The sequence below is a fragment of the Ammospiza caudacuta genome, chromosome 13, assembly GCF_027887145.1.
Source record: "Ammospiza caudacuta isolate bAmmCau1 chromosome 13, bAmmCau1.pri, whole genome shotgun sequence".
NCBI lineage: Eukaryota > Metazoa > Chordata > Aves > Passeriformes > Passerellidae > Ammospiza > Ammospiza caudacuta.
In genome coordinates, this window is record NC_080605.1 from 15,154,430 (window position 1) to 15,170,709 (window position 16,280).

At 54.4% G+C, this 16,280-nt stretch overlaps 2 protein-coding genes across 3 annotated transcripts; both read right to left on the reverse strand.

Moving 5' to 3' along the window:
* Nucleotides 1-77: 77 nt before the first annotated feature.
* Nucleotides 78-1,774, reverse strand: EXOSC6 (exosome component 6). Its single transcript, XM_058813589.1, has one exon. The coding sequence runs from the start codon at nucleotides 1,544-1,546 to the stop codon at nucleotides 707-709; it is 840 nt and encodes a 279-aa protein (XP_058669572.1). The 5' UTR covers nucleotides 1,547-1,774; the 3' UTR covers nucleotides 78-706.
* On the reverse strand, nucleotides 1,581-15,841 carry AARS1 (alanyl-tRNA synthetase 1). Of its 2 annotated transcripts, none has more exons than XM_058813577.1 (21): nucleotides 15,803-15,841; nucleotides 14,239-14,402; nucleotides 13,431-13,619; nucleotides 12,687-12,832; nucleotides 12,407-12,598; nucleotides 11,825-11,969; nucleotides 11,155-11,300; nucleotides 10,631-10,739; nucleotides 10,386-10,536; nucleotides 9,886-10,010; nucleotides 9,117-9,261; nucleotides 8,312-8,490; nucleotides 7,718-7,831; nucleotides 6,760-6,966; nucleotides 5,956-6,140; nucleotides 5,440-5,548; nucleotides 4,671-4,784; nucleotides 4,275-4,394; nucleotides 3,719-3,805; nucleotides 2,216-2,329; nucleotides 1,581-1,937 (listed from the first exon to the last, which is right to left on the reverse strand). In XM_058813577.1, exons 2-21 carry the CDS (start codon nucleotides 14,380-14,382, stop codon nucleotides 1,752-1,754), a joined length of 2,907 nt encoding a protein of 968 aa, XP_058669560.1. In that variant the 5' UTR covers nucleotides 14,383-14,402; nucleotides 15,803-15,841; the 3' UTR covers nucleotides 1,581-1,751. The 2 variants fall into 2 exon arrangements, with proteins under 2 accessions (XP_058669560.1, XP_058669559.1); XM_058813576.1 differs by having other exon boundaries at nucleotides 1,582-1,937; nucleotides 14,239-14,447.
* Nucleotides 15,842-16,280: the final 439 nt, after the last annotated feature.

The window sequence follows — 16,280 nt, forward strand, 5'->3', positions numbered from 1 at the left end:
GCAGAGGCCCCAGGAGGCCCTTGCAGGCAGAAGACTCACCAGAAAAAATACTATTTATTATTACGAAAAAACCAACAAAACACAACTTGCCACCCTGAAGCACTGTCTGGGCAAGAAGTCCAAGGGATGTGGAGTCCATGCCATGGTGTGGTTCCTGCCTATGCTGCTTGCACAGATGGATATGGTGAGGAGCTTGGAATGAGGGTTTCAGCCTGGGTGGAGATGTGGGGTCCTAGAGTGCCAGCAATTGCTTGGATGGAGGTCTCGGGCAGGCTCTGGCTGCTGAGGCAGTATGGAGATTGTTCTTGGGGGCCTTCAGCAGCGTGCAAGGCTGTTTGGGTCCTGTGGTGCCACTTGAGAATGGTCTCCTGCAACACAGGGGCTTCTCAGGTGCACTCTGGGGTGTCCAGGTAGTGTGTGGGGGTGCAGACTCCTGTGTCCTTGGGCACAGTTCTTGGCTCTCCAGCAGTGCAAAGGTTGGCTCATCCAGTCTCCAGCGGATTCAGGCATGGATCAGGAGGTTCACCAGCAGTAACAGTTAAACTTAATAAACTTTTCAGATTCTAAAAATAAACTTATTTTAATCCCCAACAGTGATGTGTGGATCAGGCAGGCTCCAGGGGTCTTCGGCAGCATTGAAAGCAGCTTGGGCGGCCTCTGGGAGATGCCTCATCCCCAGTCTGGGGTACTCAGGTCTCACGGGCACTCAGGCACTGGTGGCGGCGGCGGCAGCGGCGGTGGCAGCGGCGGCGGCATCGCGGCGCTGTGCGGCCCGCAGCAGGCTCTGCCGCAGCACCGGGTACTGCCGGTGGCAGCCATCGAGGCCGAGCCGCAGGGCTTGCGCCCAGTCCTCGGGCGGGCCGCCCCGGCCGCCGCCCAGCACGGCCGACACCTGGTTGAGGGCGGGCAGCAGGGCCAGCGTGAGGCGGGCGGCGGCGCGGCGCTCCTCGGGCTCGGCGGGCTGCAGCATCCACGAGGCGGCGGGCGCGGGCGGCCGGCACAGCGCGCAGCCCACGGCGAGGTCGTACATCTCCACGCCCGCATCCGCCAGCGCCAGGGCGGCGGCGCTAACGGCGGCGGCCAGCGCCGAGCCCCCGTCCTGCAGCAGCAGCGCGCTGACGGCCAGGCGGGCCCGCGGGTAGCGGCCAAGCCGCACCGCCGGCTCCAGCGCCTCCCGCAGCGCCGCCGCCGCCTCCCGCTCCGCCTCCCGCTCGGCCGCCGCGCCCGGCCGGCCCCGCGCCCCTCGCCCCGCGAACGGCGCCCGGCGGAACTCGCAGATTAGCCGGCCCGGGCCGGGCTCGGCCGCCTCCCGCGGGCCCCAGGCGGCGCACAGCACCTTGGTGCCGCTGCCCAGCTCCACGTAGGCCGAGCCCTGCGCCTGGCTCAGCAGCCCGGCCCGCGCGAACAGCGGCCGCAGGGCACACGGGTCCCGCGCCGCCTCCCCCGCGCCCTCCTCGTCCTCCTCATCCTCGGCCGCGGCCGCTGCCCACAGCGCCGGCGGCTGCGACTCCTCCGGGCCGCGCAGGCGGCGGTGATCCAGCGGCATGGTCGGCGGGACGCCGTGAGGGCGGAGGCGGGGCGGGTCCGAGCGGGAGGCGGGCACAAGCCGTGACTGGCAGCGGGAGCCCAGCCCACCCCATCCCGTCCCGCCTCCAGAGCCGGGGAGCAAGCGCGGGGCAGGGAGCCTTTATTACAGCAAAGCTGTGCAGGGGACAGAGAGGGAGACAAAGAGACCGGGGTTCCCCCCTCAATCAGTTCTTCAGCTCCCCCAGGCGGAGTCTGGCAAAGTCCGTGGCCAGTTTCAGGGCTTCCTGCAGGCAGCCCACGTTCTTGCCTGTTGCCTGTGCAGAGATGTCCTTTCCGCCGCCTTTGCCGTCCATCAAGCCAGACACTTCCTGCACCCACTGGCTGGCCTTCAGGCCCTTATTTGCAGTCTCCTGGGCAGGAAGAGAAACCCAGCGGTCAGAACTGCTAGCAGCTGCCCCACCCTGTGCCTACCACCCCATGAAGTCCTGACTCTTCCTCTTCCCTATTTGCAGAGCATAACCCCTCTTCCCTCACTTCTGCAGCCTGACAATAAGCCCAAGCACAAAGGCTGTGGCTCTTGCCAAACCCCAATCAGTTCTGGCTGTGTAATGTTAGATAGCTCCTGCCTGGAGGCTGCAGCTCCTCCACAGAGGCTCAGGGAGAGGCAGCCACACAGTCTTGGCATTACCTGGGGTACTTGACACAGGCAGGTGATCCTGCCAGCTTCGTTATCCACAGCAAAGAGCATAGCAGCAGTCTGGGGGGAATTAGTCTTGAAGAGCTTCAAAGATTCATTCAGGGCCTGGAAGAGAACAAAATCATTATATGACTGCCTCCCTGCACTTGCACCCAGCCCAGCTCCAGCCCAAACAGCGCCCACAGAGACCTCAGGGATGAGGAATTGCATTAAACCAGCCAGCAGCACTCTGCAACGTTCCTCCTCCCAAACATCAGCCATCTTCACATCCCAGGCAGTGTAGAAGCCTTGGCAGGGGACATAACCCTGCCTGTGTACCCCAAGGCAGGAAGGAGAAGATGCTTTTATTTCCCCACCTTGAGGTATACAGCAATTGGCAAAATCAGCCCCAGAATAAACTTTTGCCTAAATGTACTGGCTGGAGGGGAAAAAGCTCCTCCCAGCAGAAGGGAACAGCTGTTCCAAAGGGAGTCAAGAGCACGCAAACACAGCATGAAGAGCCTGCAAGAGTTATCAGACACAGCAGGCAGGGAAGAACCAGGGAGACTGCCACACATTCTATTATTCTCAAGGAGACCATCATCCCTCACTCACATAGACAGCATGATGCAGCACAGAGCCCCAGGAGTGGGTCCTCTGGTGAGCAAAGCAGTGCTGCTCTGGGTGGATTGGGAACACACAGCTCCCTGGGCTGCCAGCACTGCCATCCCATGGGATGCACCCTTCTGCCAGGGAAAATGCTGCAACACCACCCACTGGGAGCAGAAGTGTGGGTATCATGGTGATGCTGGTGGCCACAGAGAGTGAGCAGGACCAGCTCCAAGACTCTCAGAGAGGAAATTTTAACAGAGCATTAGCACAGAGAGGTCTAAGCCCAGGCACAACCAGCTCCCACTGCCTGGCACTTACTGTGGGCTCAGCACTGTGGCACAACACACACAACAGAGCATTCATTCCAACAGAAATCACTTGGAAAAAATACATGTGTGGAGAAGGGAAGGAGGAGATTCAGTCCTGGCCAGGGAAGATCTTTAACCCAGCTGAGCAGACAGTGCTGGGAGCAGCTCTGCCTGGTCCTGTCCACACCCAGCCCAGGACAGCACTCTGAAGCTGATCTGCAGGGGCCACAAGCATCACAACTTTTATGGCTCAGCAGAGCTGCTGCTCTCAGTCCCTTAAGTACATTTCAGTGTCATGGCTGCTGCAGAATGAGTCCTACCTGGGACACAGTGAGATTTCTGCTGGGCTCCAAATCTACCAGCATGGCTGGCAACTCAGCAAGTGGTCAAAACCCCACGACTCCTGCAAGCCCATGTGCCAGTCCAGCAGGTGGGACACAAGAGAATATCCCAGTGGTCCCTTCCCCTTCTCAGGGACAGGTTGCAAGAGGAACAGCTCTGTAACACTGAATCATCTCTCCAAGTGATGAAAGACCACCCAGCCTCTCCTCAGAGAGACGGAAGGTTGCTGAGGACAGATCAGACTTTCCCATACCTTTGCAGAGGCTCCATTTTCCATTTCCATGATGACCCATGGCTGGTTAGGATGACTCTCAATAACTTGCCTGGTCTTCTCCAGTACCTGAGGACAACAGTGGTCAGTCACTAAACCATCCACACTTTGTATGGACACAAGAACCACCTGGGCAGAACAGGAAAAGAGGTCCCCAAGCTGCCCAAACACACCCACAGCCCAGCTTGGATCACCATCACACTATGAAGCCAGGAGGAATGTACTCTGACAGGCAGATATGTGGCCTGTAAGACACCATGTTGTGCCTGATTCCTCCTCCAGAAAACTCCAGTGGGATCCAGGAGGAAGCCTGCACCCAGGGGCACTGTTACGGCAGGAACAGGCTGCCATGCTGCAACCCAGGGAACAGGCACAGAGGTAATTCTGCTTCAGGAAGCAGCAGGAGAAGCTGGAAGGCTGAACAGTGTGAGGGGCACTCCCACACGTCAATTCTCCTCCATCCTGGACATTAACAGAGCTCCCAAAGGAGCTCCCCACAGCCCTCCCACACTGTCCTTCATTCCAGCCCACAGCTCACTCTTTTCTGGATGTCAGCTTTGCTTGCTCGGTCCAGGTCATCCATGACCTTCTTCAGTGCTTTAACAGCCTCTCTCAGTTCATCCTTCTGCCACTGTGGGATAACAGCAGTGGCCAGTGTCTGCAAAAGAGGAGCAGGAAGAGAAGGTTAAAGGCACAGTAATCATGGCAGGAGATGCAGCACCTCACGAATTCTGCCTCAGCTGGCAGAGCCCAGTAAGCTCCCCTCCTCTCCCAGTGCCAATGACCTGAGGAAACAGGTGCTGGCTGCAGCACCCATGGGATGTAGGGCTGTTGGACAGGATCAGGAAGGTGAACTCAGGCCTCATTAATACCCAGTTCTGGCAATCAAGGTCCCTTTCACTTTGGGGAGGCAGAGCACTGCTACCATCCTCACCTCACTGAGATCTGTGATCTCCTTCTGCACATCTTTGTTGGGAGCTGTCTGGACCTTCACCTTGGCCTCCAGGGCTGACAGCAGTTTCCTGAGGCTGTCGACTTTCCTGAGGGCCTAGGAGGATACAATCTGAGTTAAATCAAGCTGGAAGATTGAGCAGGCTGGGCTTTTGGTCACCCCAGAGTGCAAAGAGGTGAGTAATGCTGGAATGCCCCAGGATGGAACTTAGTAACTCTTGGAAAGCCACAGGGCCAAAGCAGGCAGCACCTGACCAGAACCAGGGTGTCATGCTGGCACATGGGCTCCAGGTCTCTTTCCTTTGCCAGGATTGCCAAGATCCCCCCAAAAGAGAAATCATCTCCTCCATGAAACCCCTTTCTCCCACTTTAGGGAGCACCAGCCCACATCCAAAGTCATTGCCTCCTGCAGCAGAGGACTGGATTCTCAGACTTCATCACTCTCCTGCTGGCCCTGCCAGCTGCTGAGAGCTCTACATTGGCAGTCACTCGGAAAAGCAACCTGAGCTAACCCTGGAGCCATCCTACACACCCACCCAGGTTTGTCTGCCACAACACCTGCAGCTGAGACTTCCCTCTCTATTCCCTGCTCTGACTGTAGTACAGCCAGGGTCTCCAGAACAGTCTTTGGCAACAGCAGCACCCTTTTCCATGAGTCCCTCAGAGGATATGGCACAAATTTGAACAAAATGAACTTTGGCACAGGGTTAATAGGTGGAATTTCACAGAGGATCTCTCCTGCCTACCCTTACCTTCCGAGCTTCAGCCCCGGTGACTGCAACTATCCTCCGGATGCCTTTAGCAATTGCTTCTTCTGAAACAATCACAAAGGGGCCAGCATGGCTGGAGTTCTGCAAGTGCCTTTGGAAAGAATCCAGACAGACCCACAAGAAAGAGTTAGAAGTCCACTTCTCATCTCAGCAAGAATCAGCAAAGAAATAAGACAACCATCCTGCCAGGGAATTGCAGCAGTGTGGGGACAGGCAGAAAAAACAACCAGCGCTGAAAGCAAATGAGTGAGGAAAGGGTGGTGAGACCTGTGCTCCCAGCACTGCCAGAGACCCTGAGTGAGGGCAGGGGCAATACAGGCAGCTTCCTGCCTGCAAAAGATAATTTTAAAGACTGATTGACTCAGGACTGGAAATGCATCACCACCACCTCCATCCCTGCCCTGGCTCTGCCCAGTGTATGCTCATGACAGGAGCTCAAGCTCAACAGGAACTCCTCTCAGCCACCCTGCACCTTCCCCAGCCTCTCCAGGTACTCACGTCCCTCCGCAGAACTCAATGGAGGTGATGGAGCCCCCAGGGCCAGAGGGGTCAGCCAGCAGCTCCTCCACAGGGATGCCAATGGAAACCACACGCACAGGATCGGGGTAAGTCTCGTCAAAAACTGCCCGAAGTCCTTGGATAGCTTTGGCTTCTGCAAGAGGGCAGTCCTTGGCATACACAGTCTGCAGGGACAGCAAAGGGATGCAGGCAAGAGCCAGTCATGTCAGCTGTGACTGAGGGCCCACGTTCCCAGGAAATATCTTCCTCTGAAAGATCCTGGAAATGTTGTGCCTTATCTGAGCTGGGATTTACTGAGCTACAAAGTTATTAAAAGACATCTCATCTTCAAAACTCCCCATACCACCTGCTCAGACTCCCTGTGTGTTACTGCACACGCAAATGGTTCCAAGCACAGATTCCAGGGTCCTTCAGGGTCAGCTCTGACACTTGGCACCAGACAGAGCAACTCTCCTGCCATTGGCAACACATCACTGCGGTGTCTGGGTGTATGCTGTAAATCCAGCCAGGCCTGCAAAACTACTATGCCCAACTTCCCAGCTCTTGCAGCTGATGTGACACTACTGCAGGCATGGGAACACCTCAACCCTACAGAGGGCTTGAAACCCATGAACCAAACAATCCATACGGAGTTTTCCCACTCAAAACCCTCTAAGGTGATGGCAATCTGTGCACAGTGCTGCACCAGCAGCACTCGGAATCCTCCTGTGCCTGCCAAACTCCCAGCATCCCAGATCATCCAAAACAGGGACTCAAGGCATACAACGTGTCACCCATACCCACCTTTGACTCCTCGATCATCTGGTTGGCAATCCCCTCAACCTTCTTGATTTCCTGTGTGGACAGGGCTCCCTTGGCCGTGAAGTCGAAGCGCAGGCGGTCGGGAGCCACCAGGGAGCCCCTCTGGTCGGCCTCCCCCAGCACAGAGCGCAGGGCGAAGTTCAGGATGTGGGTGCCCGTGTGGTTGCTCATGACCGGCCTCCGCCTGGCCTGAGGGAGGAAGCCACTGTTGGATGGGGTCCCACAGCCCACAGCCACAACCTCCTCCAGCAGCCAAAGGGGAGGGTAATGCCCTGCTCCAACAGAATCCTAAACTAGCTCAGGACACCAGAAACAACTGATGGCACTTGCTGCCTTGGAGCTTCAGCTACAGGAGTTACCCACCAAATCTGTGTGTGGCTTTTTTCCTGGCAGTTCCCTTGTATGGCCTTTTGGAAAGAGGCCAAGGACAGATCAGGACACAGATAATTAATTTCTGTTCCTCAGCAGGGAAAAGCACTTCAAGATGGAAGCCTTCCCTCTTCCTCTAAAGGTGCTGCCTCTATAGGGAAGGGAAACTCATCAGGCTGATTGTGCTCAACCCAGCACTCCCTCAGCAAGCTGAGCCCACAGGAGCAATGTTTGGACTGGGGCAGATAGCCCAGGCTCTCTGCTGTTGTCCCCACATGGTGGAGCACCACACATGTTCTCCCTGAACATGTCATGACCCCAAATGTGCTTCTGCCTGTGACCAGCAAACCCAGCAAGAGTGGCTCTGAGCTAGCTGGGCATTATCTGCTTTGTCGTAGGAGAAAGCCAGGTGTGAAGCAAGAGAGACTTGGAGTCAGCCAGACACTGGTTGATTGTGTGATGCAGGGAGGGCAGGACCCAAACATCAGCAACACCCCCCCCCGCCAAAAATTCAGAAACAAAATCCAGAGAAAAGAGCCAAGCCCATGTGTTACACCACGCTTTAACTCACCTCATCAATAGTCAGGTGGACCTGATCTCCCACTTTCAAGCTCCCATACAGAGTTCCTATGTGCAGCACGTAGCCTCCCCGGACCTGAACGTTCTTCACAGTGAATTCTGTTTTCTGTACAAAGAGGGAAATGCCCCATGTGAGCAGGGGAGACATCCAGCCAGAAGTCTGAGCTGCAACTGGAAAGGTCCCAGCAGGGAGCTAGAGTGGTGTGCGTGCTGGAGAAAGCCGAGTGTCCCCAGGCACAGCACACAGCAAAGCAGAGAAGTGAATGAAGCTGGGGCACAGCTATGGGGCACAGAAAGAGCTCCCCACCTCAGCTTCAGAGCACTGCCCTTGGGCTTGGCAATCCCAGCACCACCACCACAGGCACCCACATTCTGGTGATGGCAGCACAGAACTGAGCTCCTCAAGGAGCAAGGGGAACAAAATCCCACCAGATCCATGCCATTCTGCACCCCTAGAAAGGAACCCTGTGCATTGCATGACATCAGATATGGATGAGAAATTGCTGGAGCTTGCTTGGCCCCTTCTCCCCTGTGCCCAGGCCCCGAGTCAGACTGAGCCTAGCAAAAGGCTCTCAGGCCCACTCACATCCTCCCTGCTGTCATCATCCTTGACCATGTAGCCCTGGTCGTAGATCTGCCCCCCCTGCTCGGCGTAGAAGCAGGTCCTGTCCAGCACTATCCCGCACTCCTGGCCCGTGGAAACCTCCTCCACAAAGGTCTTCTCCCTGCGGATGGCCTTCACTGTGGCCACGAGGCTCCCGAAATCTGCCACCAGGAGGACAGGCAGTGTCAGTGAAACAGGAAAACCTTGTAGACACCACATGGGAGCAGAACGTTATAGCAACACCTCCCAGTTATTGCAGCAGCTCATGGCACAAATCCCCACACATCTGCAGGGGATAAGGAGAGAGGAGTAAGGCAGCAGCTAGTTGGAAATCTCATTTAGTGCCCTCCTAGGCAGGGACTGTCCCTGCCTTCCACACCTATGCAGCAAAAGTCAGCAGCACATATGGCTATGAGCCTGCAGCCTCCTGAATCTCCATCAAATCAAAACACTAGCAGAAGAGCCAGAGTGAGCAAGCCAAGGACCCTCCAACAGGCCAAGAAGAAACTGCAGTCTCCTGCAGCACTGGCAAAGGAGCAGCTGAGAAACACCAACATAGGAGTGTGGAGACATAAAGCTGAAGGAAAAGGAATTCCCTTAATTTGGCAACTGCTGTACAGTAGCCCCTGAACAGTCTGCCCTCTTTCTCTGCTCAATTAGTAACAAGCAGACTATTCACCTGCACAGCCTCCCACTTCCAGCTCCATGTCCCAGGAAAGGGGAGCCCAGAGGTACATGCCAGGGAAGGTTCAGGAGCAGAACATGACTGTGAGAAGGTTTTTCATACCATAGGTACCACTCGGATCTGAAGCATAGTTGTACTTTGGTGAGTCATCTGTCACCTCCAGCCCTCGGGCTCTCAGCTCTTCAATGGCATAGATGTCCAGCATGAGGAGATCTTCCCCTCCAGCACCCTTGCCCTGGGATTTGAGCTGCCAAGGAACAAGGTTTGAGAAATGACCTGCCAAATACCAAGGTTTAAGAAACACTAATGCATGCCAGCCTAGCTGCACATCTTGCTCACATCCCTCAGCACTTCCTGATTTAGAGCTCTGCCCTGGGAAGCTGTGTGCCAGCACCTGGAGCGTGCCAATTTTTCTGGCCTCAGAGCATCCAGTTCCAGCATGCAGACCAAGTGGGCCTGAGCCCAGTAAGGACCAGGCAAGCACCCAGCTGGTCAATGCCACTCCCTGCAGCAAACATACTGGGAAATGCACCCAAGGTGCAGGCCTGCCTGGATACTGATCCTTGGACAGGGAATAACTTCCATAACCAGAGCAGGACAGCAGAGGTGCTCCCAGCACTCCACTACCTCTGTCTGAAGGCTGAGCTCAAGGTTCCAGGCTTTGCTAGTGAGCAAAACCAACCCCAGCTGTACAGAATAGATATGTCCCACAGCAACTGCAGTTGTCCTGGATTCTCCCACAGGAAAAAACATGAGGCATATGGGGTGTGAGCAGACTCAGTGAGAAAGGAGCAACTCATGACTGCAAACTGCAAGGAATGGAATTCTACCTGCCCACTCATAAACTAGCTTCCCTGGAGCTGTTACTCACCTGAGCATTTTTCCGCTCCTCTTCAAAGCCCTCCATGTCTACAACAAGGCCCTTCTCCTCTGCAATCAGCCCAGTGAGATCCGCAGGGAAACCATAGGTGTCATACAGCAGCCAGGCAGTGTCACCTGCAGGAAAAGGGCAAAGCAGTCACCTCTCATGTTCCATGAGACATTGCTCCCTTCCCTGCTTCTCCACCGGCTCTGAGCTATGGCAGGACAGTGAACAGGTCTGCAGAATGTGAACATCCCAAAGGCTCCTCCCTGGCAGCACAGAGATGTGTGTCTGGGCAGCTTAGAAACCACAGCAAGTGAGCACAGGCCAGAGAGGAGGTGGGTGGCTCAGCTCTAAGTGATGTCTTCTGACTCCAACTTTTTCTCCCTACCATCTTCCACCACCTCTAATTTTCCTACCCTTTCCCTTCCCCTAACTTCCCTAAGTCATTATGTAATCCCAGATAACAAATGCCTTTTGCTGCATCCAGACAGAACTCACAGCCTTACCAGGAATGACTTTACTGTCCCCAAGGCTCTGGATCTTCCTGTCCAGGATGCGACGGCCTCTGCTCAGTGTTTTCAGGAACTGATCCTCTTCTTCATTGATAATGTCCTTTACCATATCTGGGTCCTTCTTCAGCTCAGGAAAGGCATCTCCCTGCAGACCCAGGAGGAGGAGCCCTTCAGCATGGAGATCTGCACACCTCAGGAGAGGAAGTCTTAAGCAGATACAGTGGAATAGGAGAACTTACCAGTGACTGCACCACCACATCAACCAGAGTAGCAAAGAACCCCTTGGGGGCATTGAGCTTCTCATGGGAGTAGCGCACAGCGCGTCGGAGAATCCGCCTCAGCACGTACCTAGGGAACAGCAGAGCCCCCCATGCAAATGTTACACATCTGAGCAAGTTCTAAGGGGCTCCAACAGCATCCACCTACCAGCACCCCCTCCCAGGACCAAGAGAACAGGGTTTTCTCCTCTCATTTTCCCTCATGGCAGCAGCAAGGCACAGGTGAGATGCTAGGCCCCAGCTCCATGACCCACATTCACTGTGTGCCTATGGAGTCCACTGGCACCTGCAGCACAGCCCCCCAGTCCAAATGCCTTGCTTTTTCAACAGCAACAGTGCACCAAGCTGGGCTTTGTGACTTTCTGCCCACAGTCATCTTATCTGGGGGCTGGCACAGCAGCAATCCTGCTCACAAGAACCTTCAGACTCATGCATCAATCTGAGAACAGAATGGGAGTGGAGACAATGTAGCAGCTCCTTCTTACCCTCTGCCAGTGTTGTCAGGCCTGCCCCCGTCCGAGAGGGCCAGGGTGATGGTGCGTGCATGGTCAGCCAGCACACGGTAGGCCATGTCTATTCCATCAGCATCCTCGGCCCCAACCTGCCCCAGGTACGGCCTGGCACCTGTGCCCTGTGCAGAGGAGAAGGCAGTGGGCAGAGGGTACAATTATTAGCAGTGGCACCATGGCACAATGGAGCAACAGCACACAGATTCTGACAGTGACTGTTGTGGTTTATGGCAAAGCACTCCTGGCTAAGGGAATTTTCTACAGATCAGCATGTTGCAGGTGTGAGGCTGAAGGACAAATTGATTCTGGCTTAGCAGTACCACGTGCTCTCTAGCACATGGCAAAAAGATGGCACTTGGCCATGCTGGACTGCAGAGTATCTCCCACTGGGAGAGGACCATGCAGTGTCCCTCAGGACAGTTCACAGAAACTGGGGAAGCTGCACCACTCACTGTCCTGTTTTCCCCCAGGAAACATGGCCCAGGGCAGCAATTACTGCACCAGTCTTGGTTCCTACCCTCAGCAAAGTGCAAATGTGTGGGCTCACAGCAGCTGGGAAAGCACAGACCACCCTGTCCAACCAGTCCCATACATCTCCCAAAGAATTCAGGGAATGGATGCAGCTAGGTCAGGCTTCAGTTCATACCTTTTGGATGGCTTCAAAGTAAGGAAGGAAAAGGTCAGTGTCATAGTTGGACATCTTGTTCTGCAGCACAGAAACCAGCCTTTCCAAGCCCATCCCAGTATCAATACTTTTCTTAGGAAGGGGTTTCAGTGTCCCATCAGCTTCCCTGCCAAAGAAAGATGAGATGTTATGGATGGAGGCTCTGCAGGGGGAACCCCTTTCTCTCAATCTCTGTAAGATTTAGTTCCATCAGATATGTGACACAGGCCCATACATAAGCCACACAAAGGACAACTTTGATAAAATACAGTTAATAAGACCCTCAACAGCAACTTAGACCCAGACCAGACAATAACTCATTCCCTAGTGAACACCTGGCAGATAAACAGAGAAAATATTCTCAGTTTGTCCCAAAAGCAGTGTGACCAACCCTTTCTGTACCAGTGGGTAAGGGGACAGAGCATGACAAAGTGCTCAGCTGCTGGATAACTGGGAATGGCAAGTAAGCCACAGGCAGCTGAAAGAACACACAGCACAAGCAGCCTCCCAAACTGAGCTGGAGCAACCTGGCTCACCTGGAAGCTGGAAGCAGATCTGGCTCACCTATTGAACTGTATGAACACCAGGTTCCAGATCTCCAGGACGTTGGGGTCATCCTGATTGACCAAGTGTGAAGCATCTCTGTCCCCAATCCGGTCATAGTGGATCTCGCTGCAAGGGCCACAGGGGCCGGTGTCTCCCATTTCCCAGAAATTATCCTTCATATTGCCAGGCAGAATCCTGCCCTCAGCCAGCCTGTAAGAAGAAATTTTTCCTAATATCCAAGCCAAATAAATTACTATCGCTCATCAAAACATGCACCTTCCTCAGTGAAAGGCCTTACCCCAAATCCAACCAGATCTGCTTGCACTCCAGGTCTGGCTGCAGTCCTGCAGCCTCATTTCCACCAAAGTAAGTGACATAGAGTCTTTCAGCAGGAATGCCAAATTCCTTGGTGAGAAGTTCCAGTGCCAGTTTACAAGCAAGTTCCTGCAGAAGGAATCATGAGGTCAGCAAGTGAATGCAAAGACAACTTCTCTTCAACATCCAAAGTACTGACTACTGTAGGTATCAGCAGCTGAAAACTTTCTGACTTTTGACATAAGAAAGAAAAATTAATACATGCAGTGAAGAGGGTACAAGAAACATCTCACATGACTGTCTTGATGCAGCCAAGTTAACGCCTAGCATGTTCACTGCCTCCAAAAATGCTTTTAATTCTCACTTTAAATACTTCACTAGCAAGAAGCTTGGGAAAGGAAGTCACTATTGTGTGATCACTCCTGTTTGAAGGTGAGTCATAGCTGCATAGCACATGTTAGTCCCCGCATCTCCAGGACAGCCACCAAAATCTCCACCTGAAGACTCCAAACTAGCAGAGTTAATTTAATCAGCTTTATAAACCTTAAGTGATTAATCTCAAATAATTCTGCAGGGTTGGGGCAGCTTCCAAGCTAATTTATTCCAAAGGAGCCACAAGCACCTCTTTGCCAACACATTCTCTTTCCTCTTGGCAACTGCTCTGCTGAGCTTATAGAGATGCATAAATCTGCGCAAGAGATTCAGAGCTGCACCCAGACTGTTTTACCTTGAAATAATCCCCAAAGGACCAGGACCCCAGCATCTCAAAGAAGGTGTGGTGGTACACATCTTTGCCCACATCATCTAGGTCGTTGTGCTTGCCCCCTGCTCGGATGCACTTCTGAGTGTTGGTGGCTCTGCTCAGCTTAGCGAGCGGGTGTGAGGGGTCGATGGTATTGAGGAAGATGGGTTTGAACTGCAAGGAGAGAAAAAGGACAAGTGAACTGCTAGAAAAGCTGAGAAACCGAGGAAAGCACTCAGAACCTGTTTTCAAATGTTGCAAGCGACAGCAAGGCAGTAAGTGTCATGATATCACTAGTCTGAACATACCCAAAGCACTTTCAGAAACAAACCTGCTGCTCCTGTCCATGAGAAGGCTGCCTAGAACTCAGCACTCACACACAAACAGGTGTTCCTAGAGCCCACCAAACCCCAGGCCTTCCAAAAGGGACTAAAAGCTGTCATATTCCCAGCTGTCAAAAATAAAAAAACTGGGTGCTGATCTGCAGCAGAGCCCTTGCAGCATCCCAGTCTCAACCACTCTTCAAAGACGCCATTAGTCATTTGTGCCAGGACTGCTGTGGTACCAGGGGTCAAGGAAACGAGACTGGCAGAGCTCTCACCATAGGAACCTGTTCCAGTGCTCTTGCCAATTTTGTGAGAGCACAGAGGACTCCAGAGGACACACCACCAATCTCTCTGTGACCAGAAGGAAGGTCGAATAAAGAACAATTTTCCCAACAGCTCTGCAAACAGCTTCACAGGTTCCAACAGGGTATGTTTGTAGGACTACAATGCCAGGGTGGGAATCCTACCTGATTCATACCAGCATTGGCAAAGAGCAGTGTGGGGTCATCCAGGGGGATTGTGGAAGATGAGTGCACATAGGTGTGCTGGTTTTCCCTGAAGAAGTCAATGAACCGTTGCCGGATCTGGCTGGCAGTGAGCGGGGTCTCCATCTGGAAGCTGGAAGTTGCCACTGTCCAAAGCAAGTGGCAGGAAAGTGGCAAAACCTCAGTGCAGTCTGAACAAATGAAAACAAACAAAACTCTGATGTGTTGTCAGCTCAAGGGGAACATCAAGATCATAGCCCCCAACTCCAGAAAGGAACTCCTCGCATTGTTAAGTATGCACTGACACTTCTGTCCAACCATCAATCTGCCCCAAATAGTGGTGGCCTAAGCTGAAATTTCCTCTCTCCCAAACTCCCTGATTTCTGGGCTCTACCTCAAGTTGCCGGTTGTTTGAAAACACATTGTTATAAAGTATCAAACTCAAATGGATACTAAACTTAATAGGTCGTGTTTGCCTTACTGAGGACAGAGGGACTGCCGAGTCACCAAAGCATTCAAAGGGATTAAATGCAGAGTGAGGAGACATCATTATGGCTTTCCACTATTTAAAGGGGCTTATAAAAATGATGGACAGCAACTTTTTACATGGGCAGGTAATGATATGACAGTTTTAAGGGGGAACAGTTTTACACCAGAAAAGGAGAGATTTAGGTTAGATATTAGGAAGGAATTATTCCCTGCGTGGGTGGTGAAGACCTGGCACAGGTTGCCAACAGAAGATGTGGCTTCCCCATCCTTGGAAGTGTTCAAGGCCAGGTTGGATGGGGCTTGGAGCAGCATTGTGTAGTGGAAGGTGTCCCATATGGGGTGTTAGAATCAGTGGGCTTTAAGGTACCTTCCAATCCAAACCCTTCTGTGATTCAATGACTAAATCATAGAACAGCCCAGTTTGAAAAAGACCTCTGAATACAGCCTTGTCACCCTCCCTGCTCAAAGCAGAGCCAGCTGCAGGGATGCCCGGCAGCCTTCCTTGAGAGACCCACATCCCTACATGCACACCAGAGCCAAGTGACAGCCTGGAGGGCAGCACCGCCCGTGTCCTACGGGCACACAGAACTGTCCCTGACAGCTCAGCGCAATGCGGATCCAGGGCGGGAGGCGAGATCCCAGCAGCCTGCTGGGCGCGGAGAGACGGGAACTCCCCACAGGAGCAAGGCCTGGGAACACTCACAGCACACAATCAATTGGGCTGGAAAAGTCCTCTGAGATCATCGAGTCCAACCTCGATGCTGCAGGAGGGAAGGACCCGAGGTGGGAAGAACCAAGCACAGCAGCGGCCCCAGGCCCTGTCAGAGCCTCTGCCCAGACACAGCCGCCCTCCAGCGCCCGAGAAGCGGTGAGGGCACCGCGGTGTCCGGCAGCGCCGCCCGGCATCCCCCCGTGGGCCCGCATGGGGCGCGACCAGCGCACCGCCACCCTCCCGCCCTGCCCTCTCCGAGCCCCTCTCCCCTGTGCCCGCGGGTCCCGGCCGGGCCGCGGAAGCCAAACCCAGCAGCCGGAGCTCCCCGGGCCCCTCGGGCCGTACCTGCGCGCCCACCGCCGCCCCTCGCTGCGCTCCTCCGGCCGCGCCGCAGCGCCGCTCCGCCCCGCCCCCCTGCCGGGCACCACCTCCCATTGGTTGCAGTGGCTGTCACTCTTCTGCAGAGTCCCACCCATCCGCGCGGCGTCCCGCCCCCGGCTGATGCAATGGCGGGACACAGCGGCCACGTGACGCGGGCGGGCTGAAGCCTTAGTGGGCGCCGCCATTTTAGGGGTGCCGGCCCTGCAGGCCCGGGGAGGTCGTCTCAGAAATCGGGTTCGGTCTCTGGTGTGCAAGGAACCGATAATGACACATCGAGTGAGAAATTGTTTGATTCAGAGCTACCCCAGCCTGCGTGCTCGGTGGTATTCCACAAATCCAGCACACCCCACCGGACTTTCCATGCTGTTATTTATGCACAGAAATTCAGGATTAGTGACAGCCCTTCTGTTAGGATTGACCAGTATGTTCCATACAACTCACA

Bases quoted from the DNA above. Each gene is read 5' to 3' on its own strand.
- EXOSC6 (XM_058813589.1), bottom strand. From the start codon at position 1,546: ATGCCGCTGGATCACCGCCGCCTGCGCGGCCCGGAGGAGTCGCAGCCG.
- AARS1 (XM_058813577.1), bottom strand. From the start codon at position 14,382: ATGGAGACCCCGCTCACTGCCAGCCAGATCCGGCAACGGTTCATTGAC. The intron at 7,832-8,311 runs GTGAGTGGGCCT...CTCTTTGTACAG, and splicing joins ATGATGACAGCAGGGAGGAT to AAAACAGAATTCACTGTGAA. The intron at 3,806-4,274 runs GTGAGCTGTGGG...TGTTGTCCTCAG, and splicing joins AAGCTGACATCCAGAAAAGA to GTACTGGAGAAGACCAGGCA.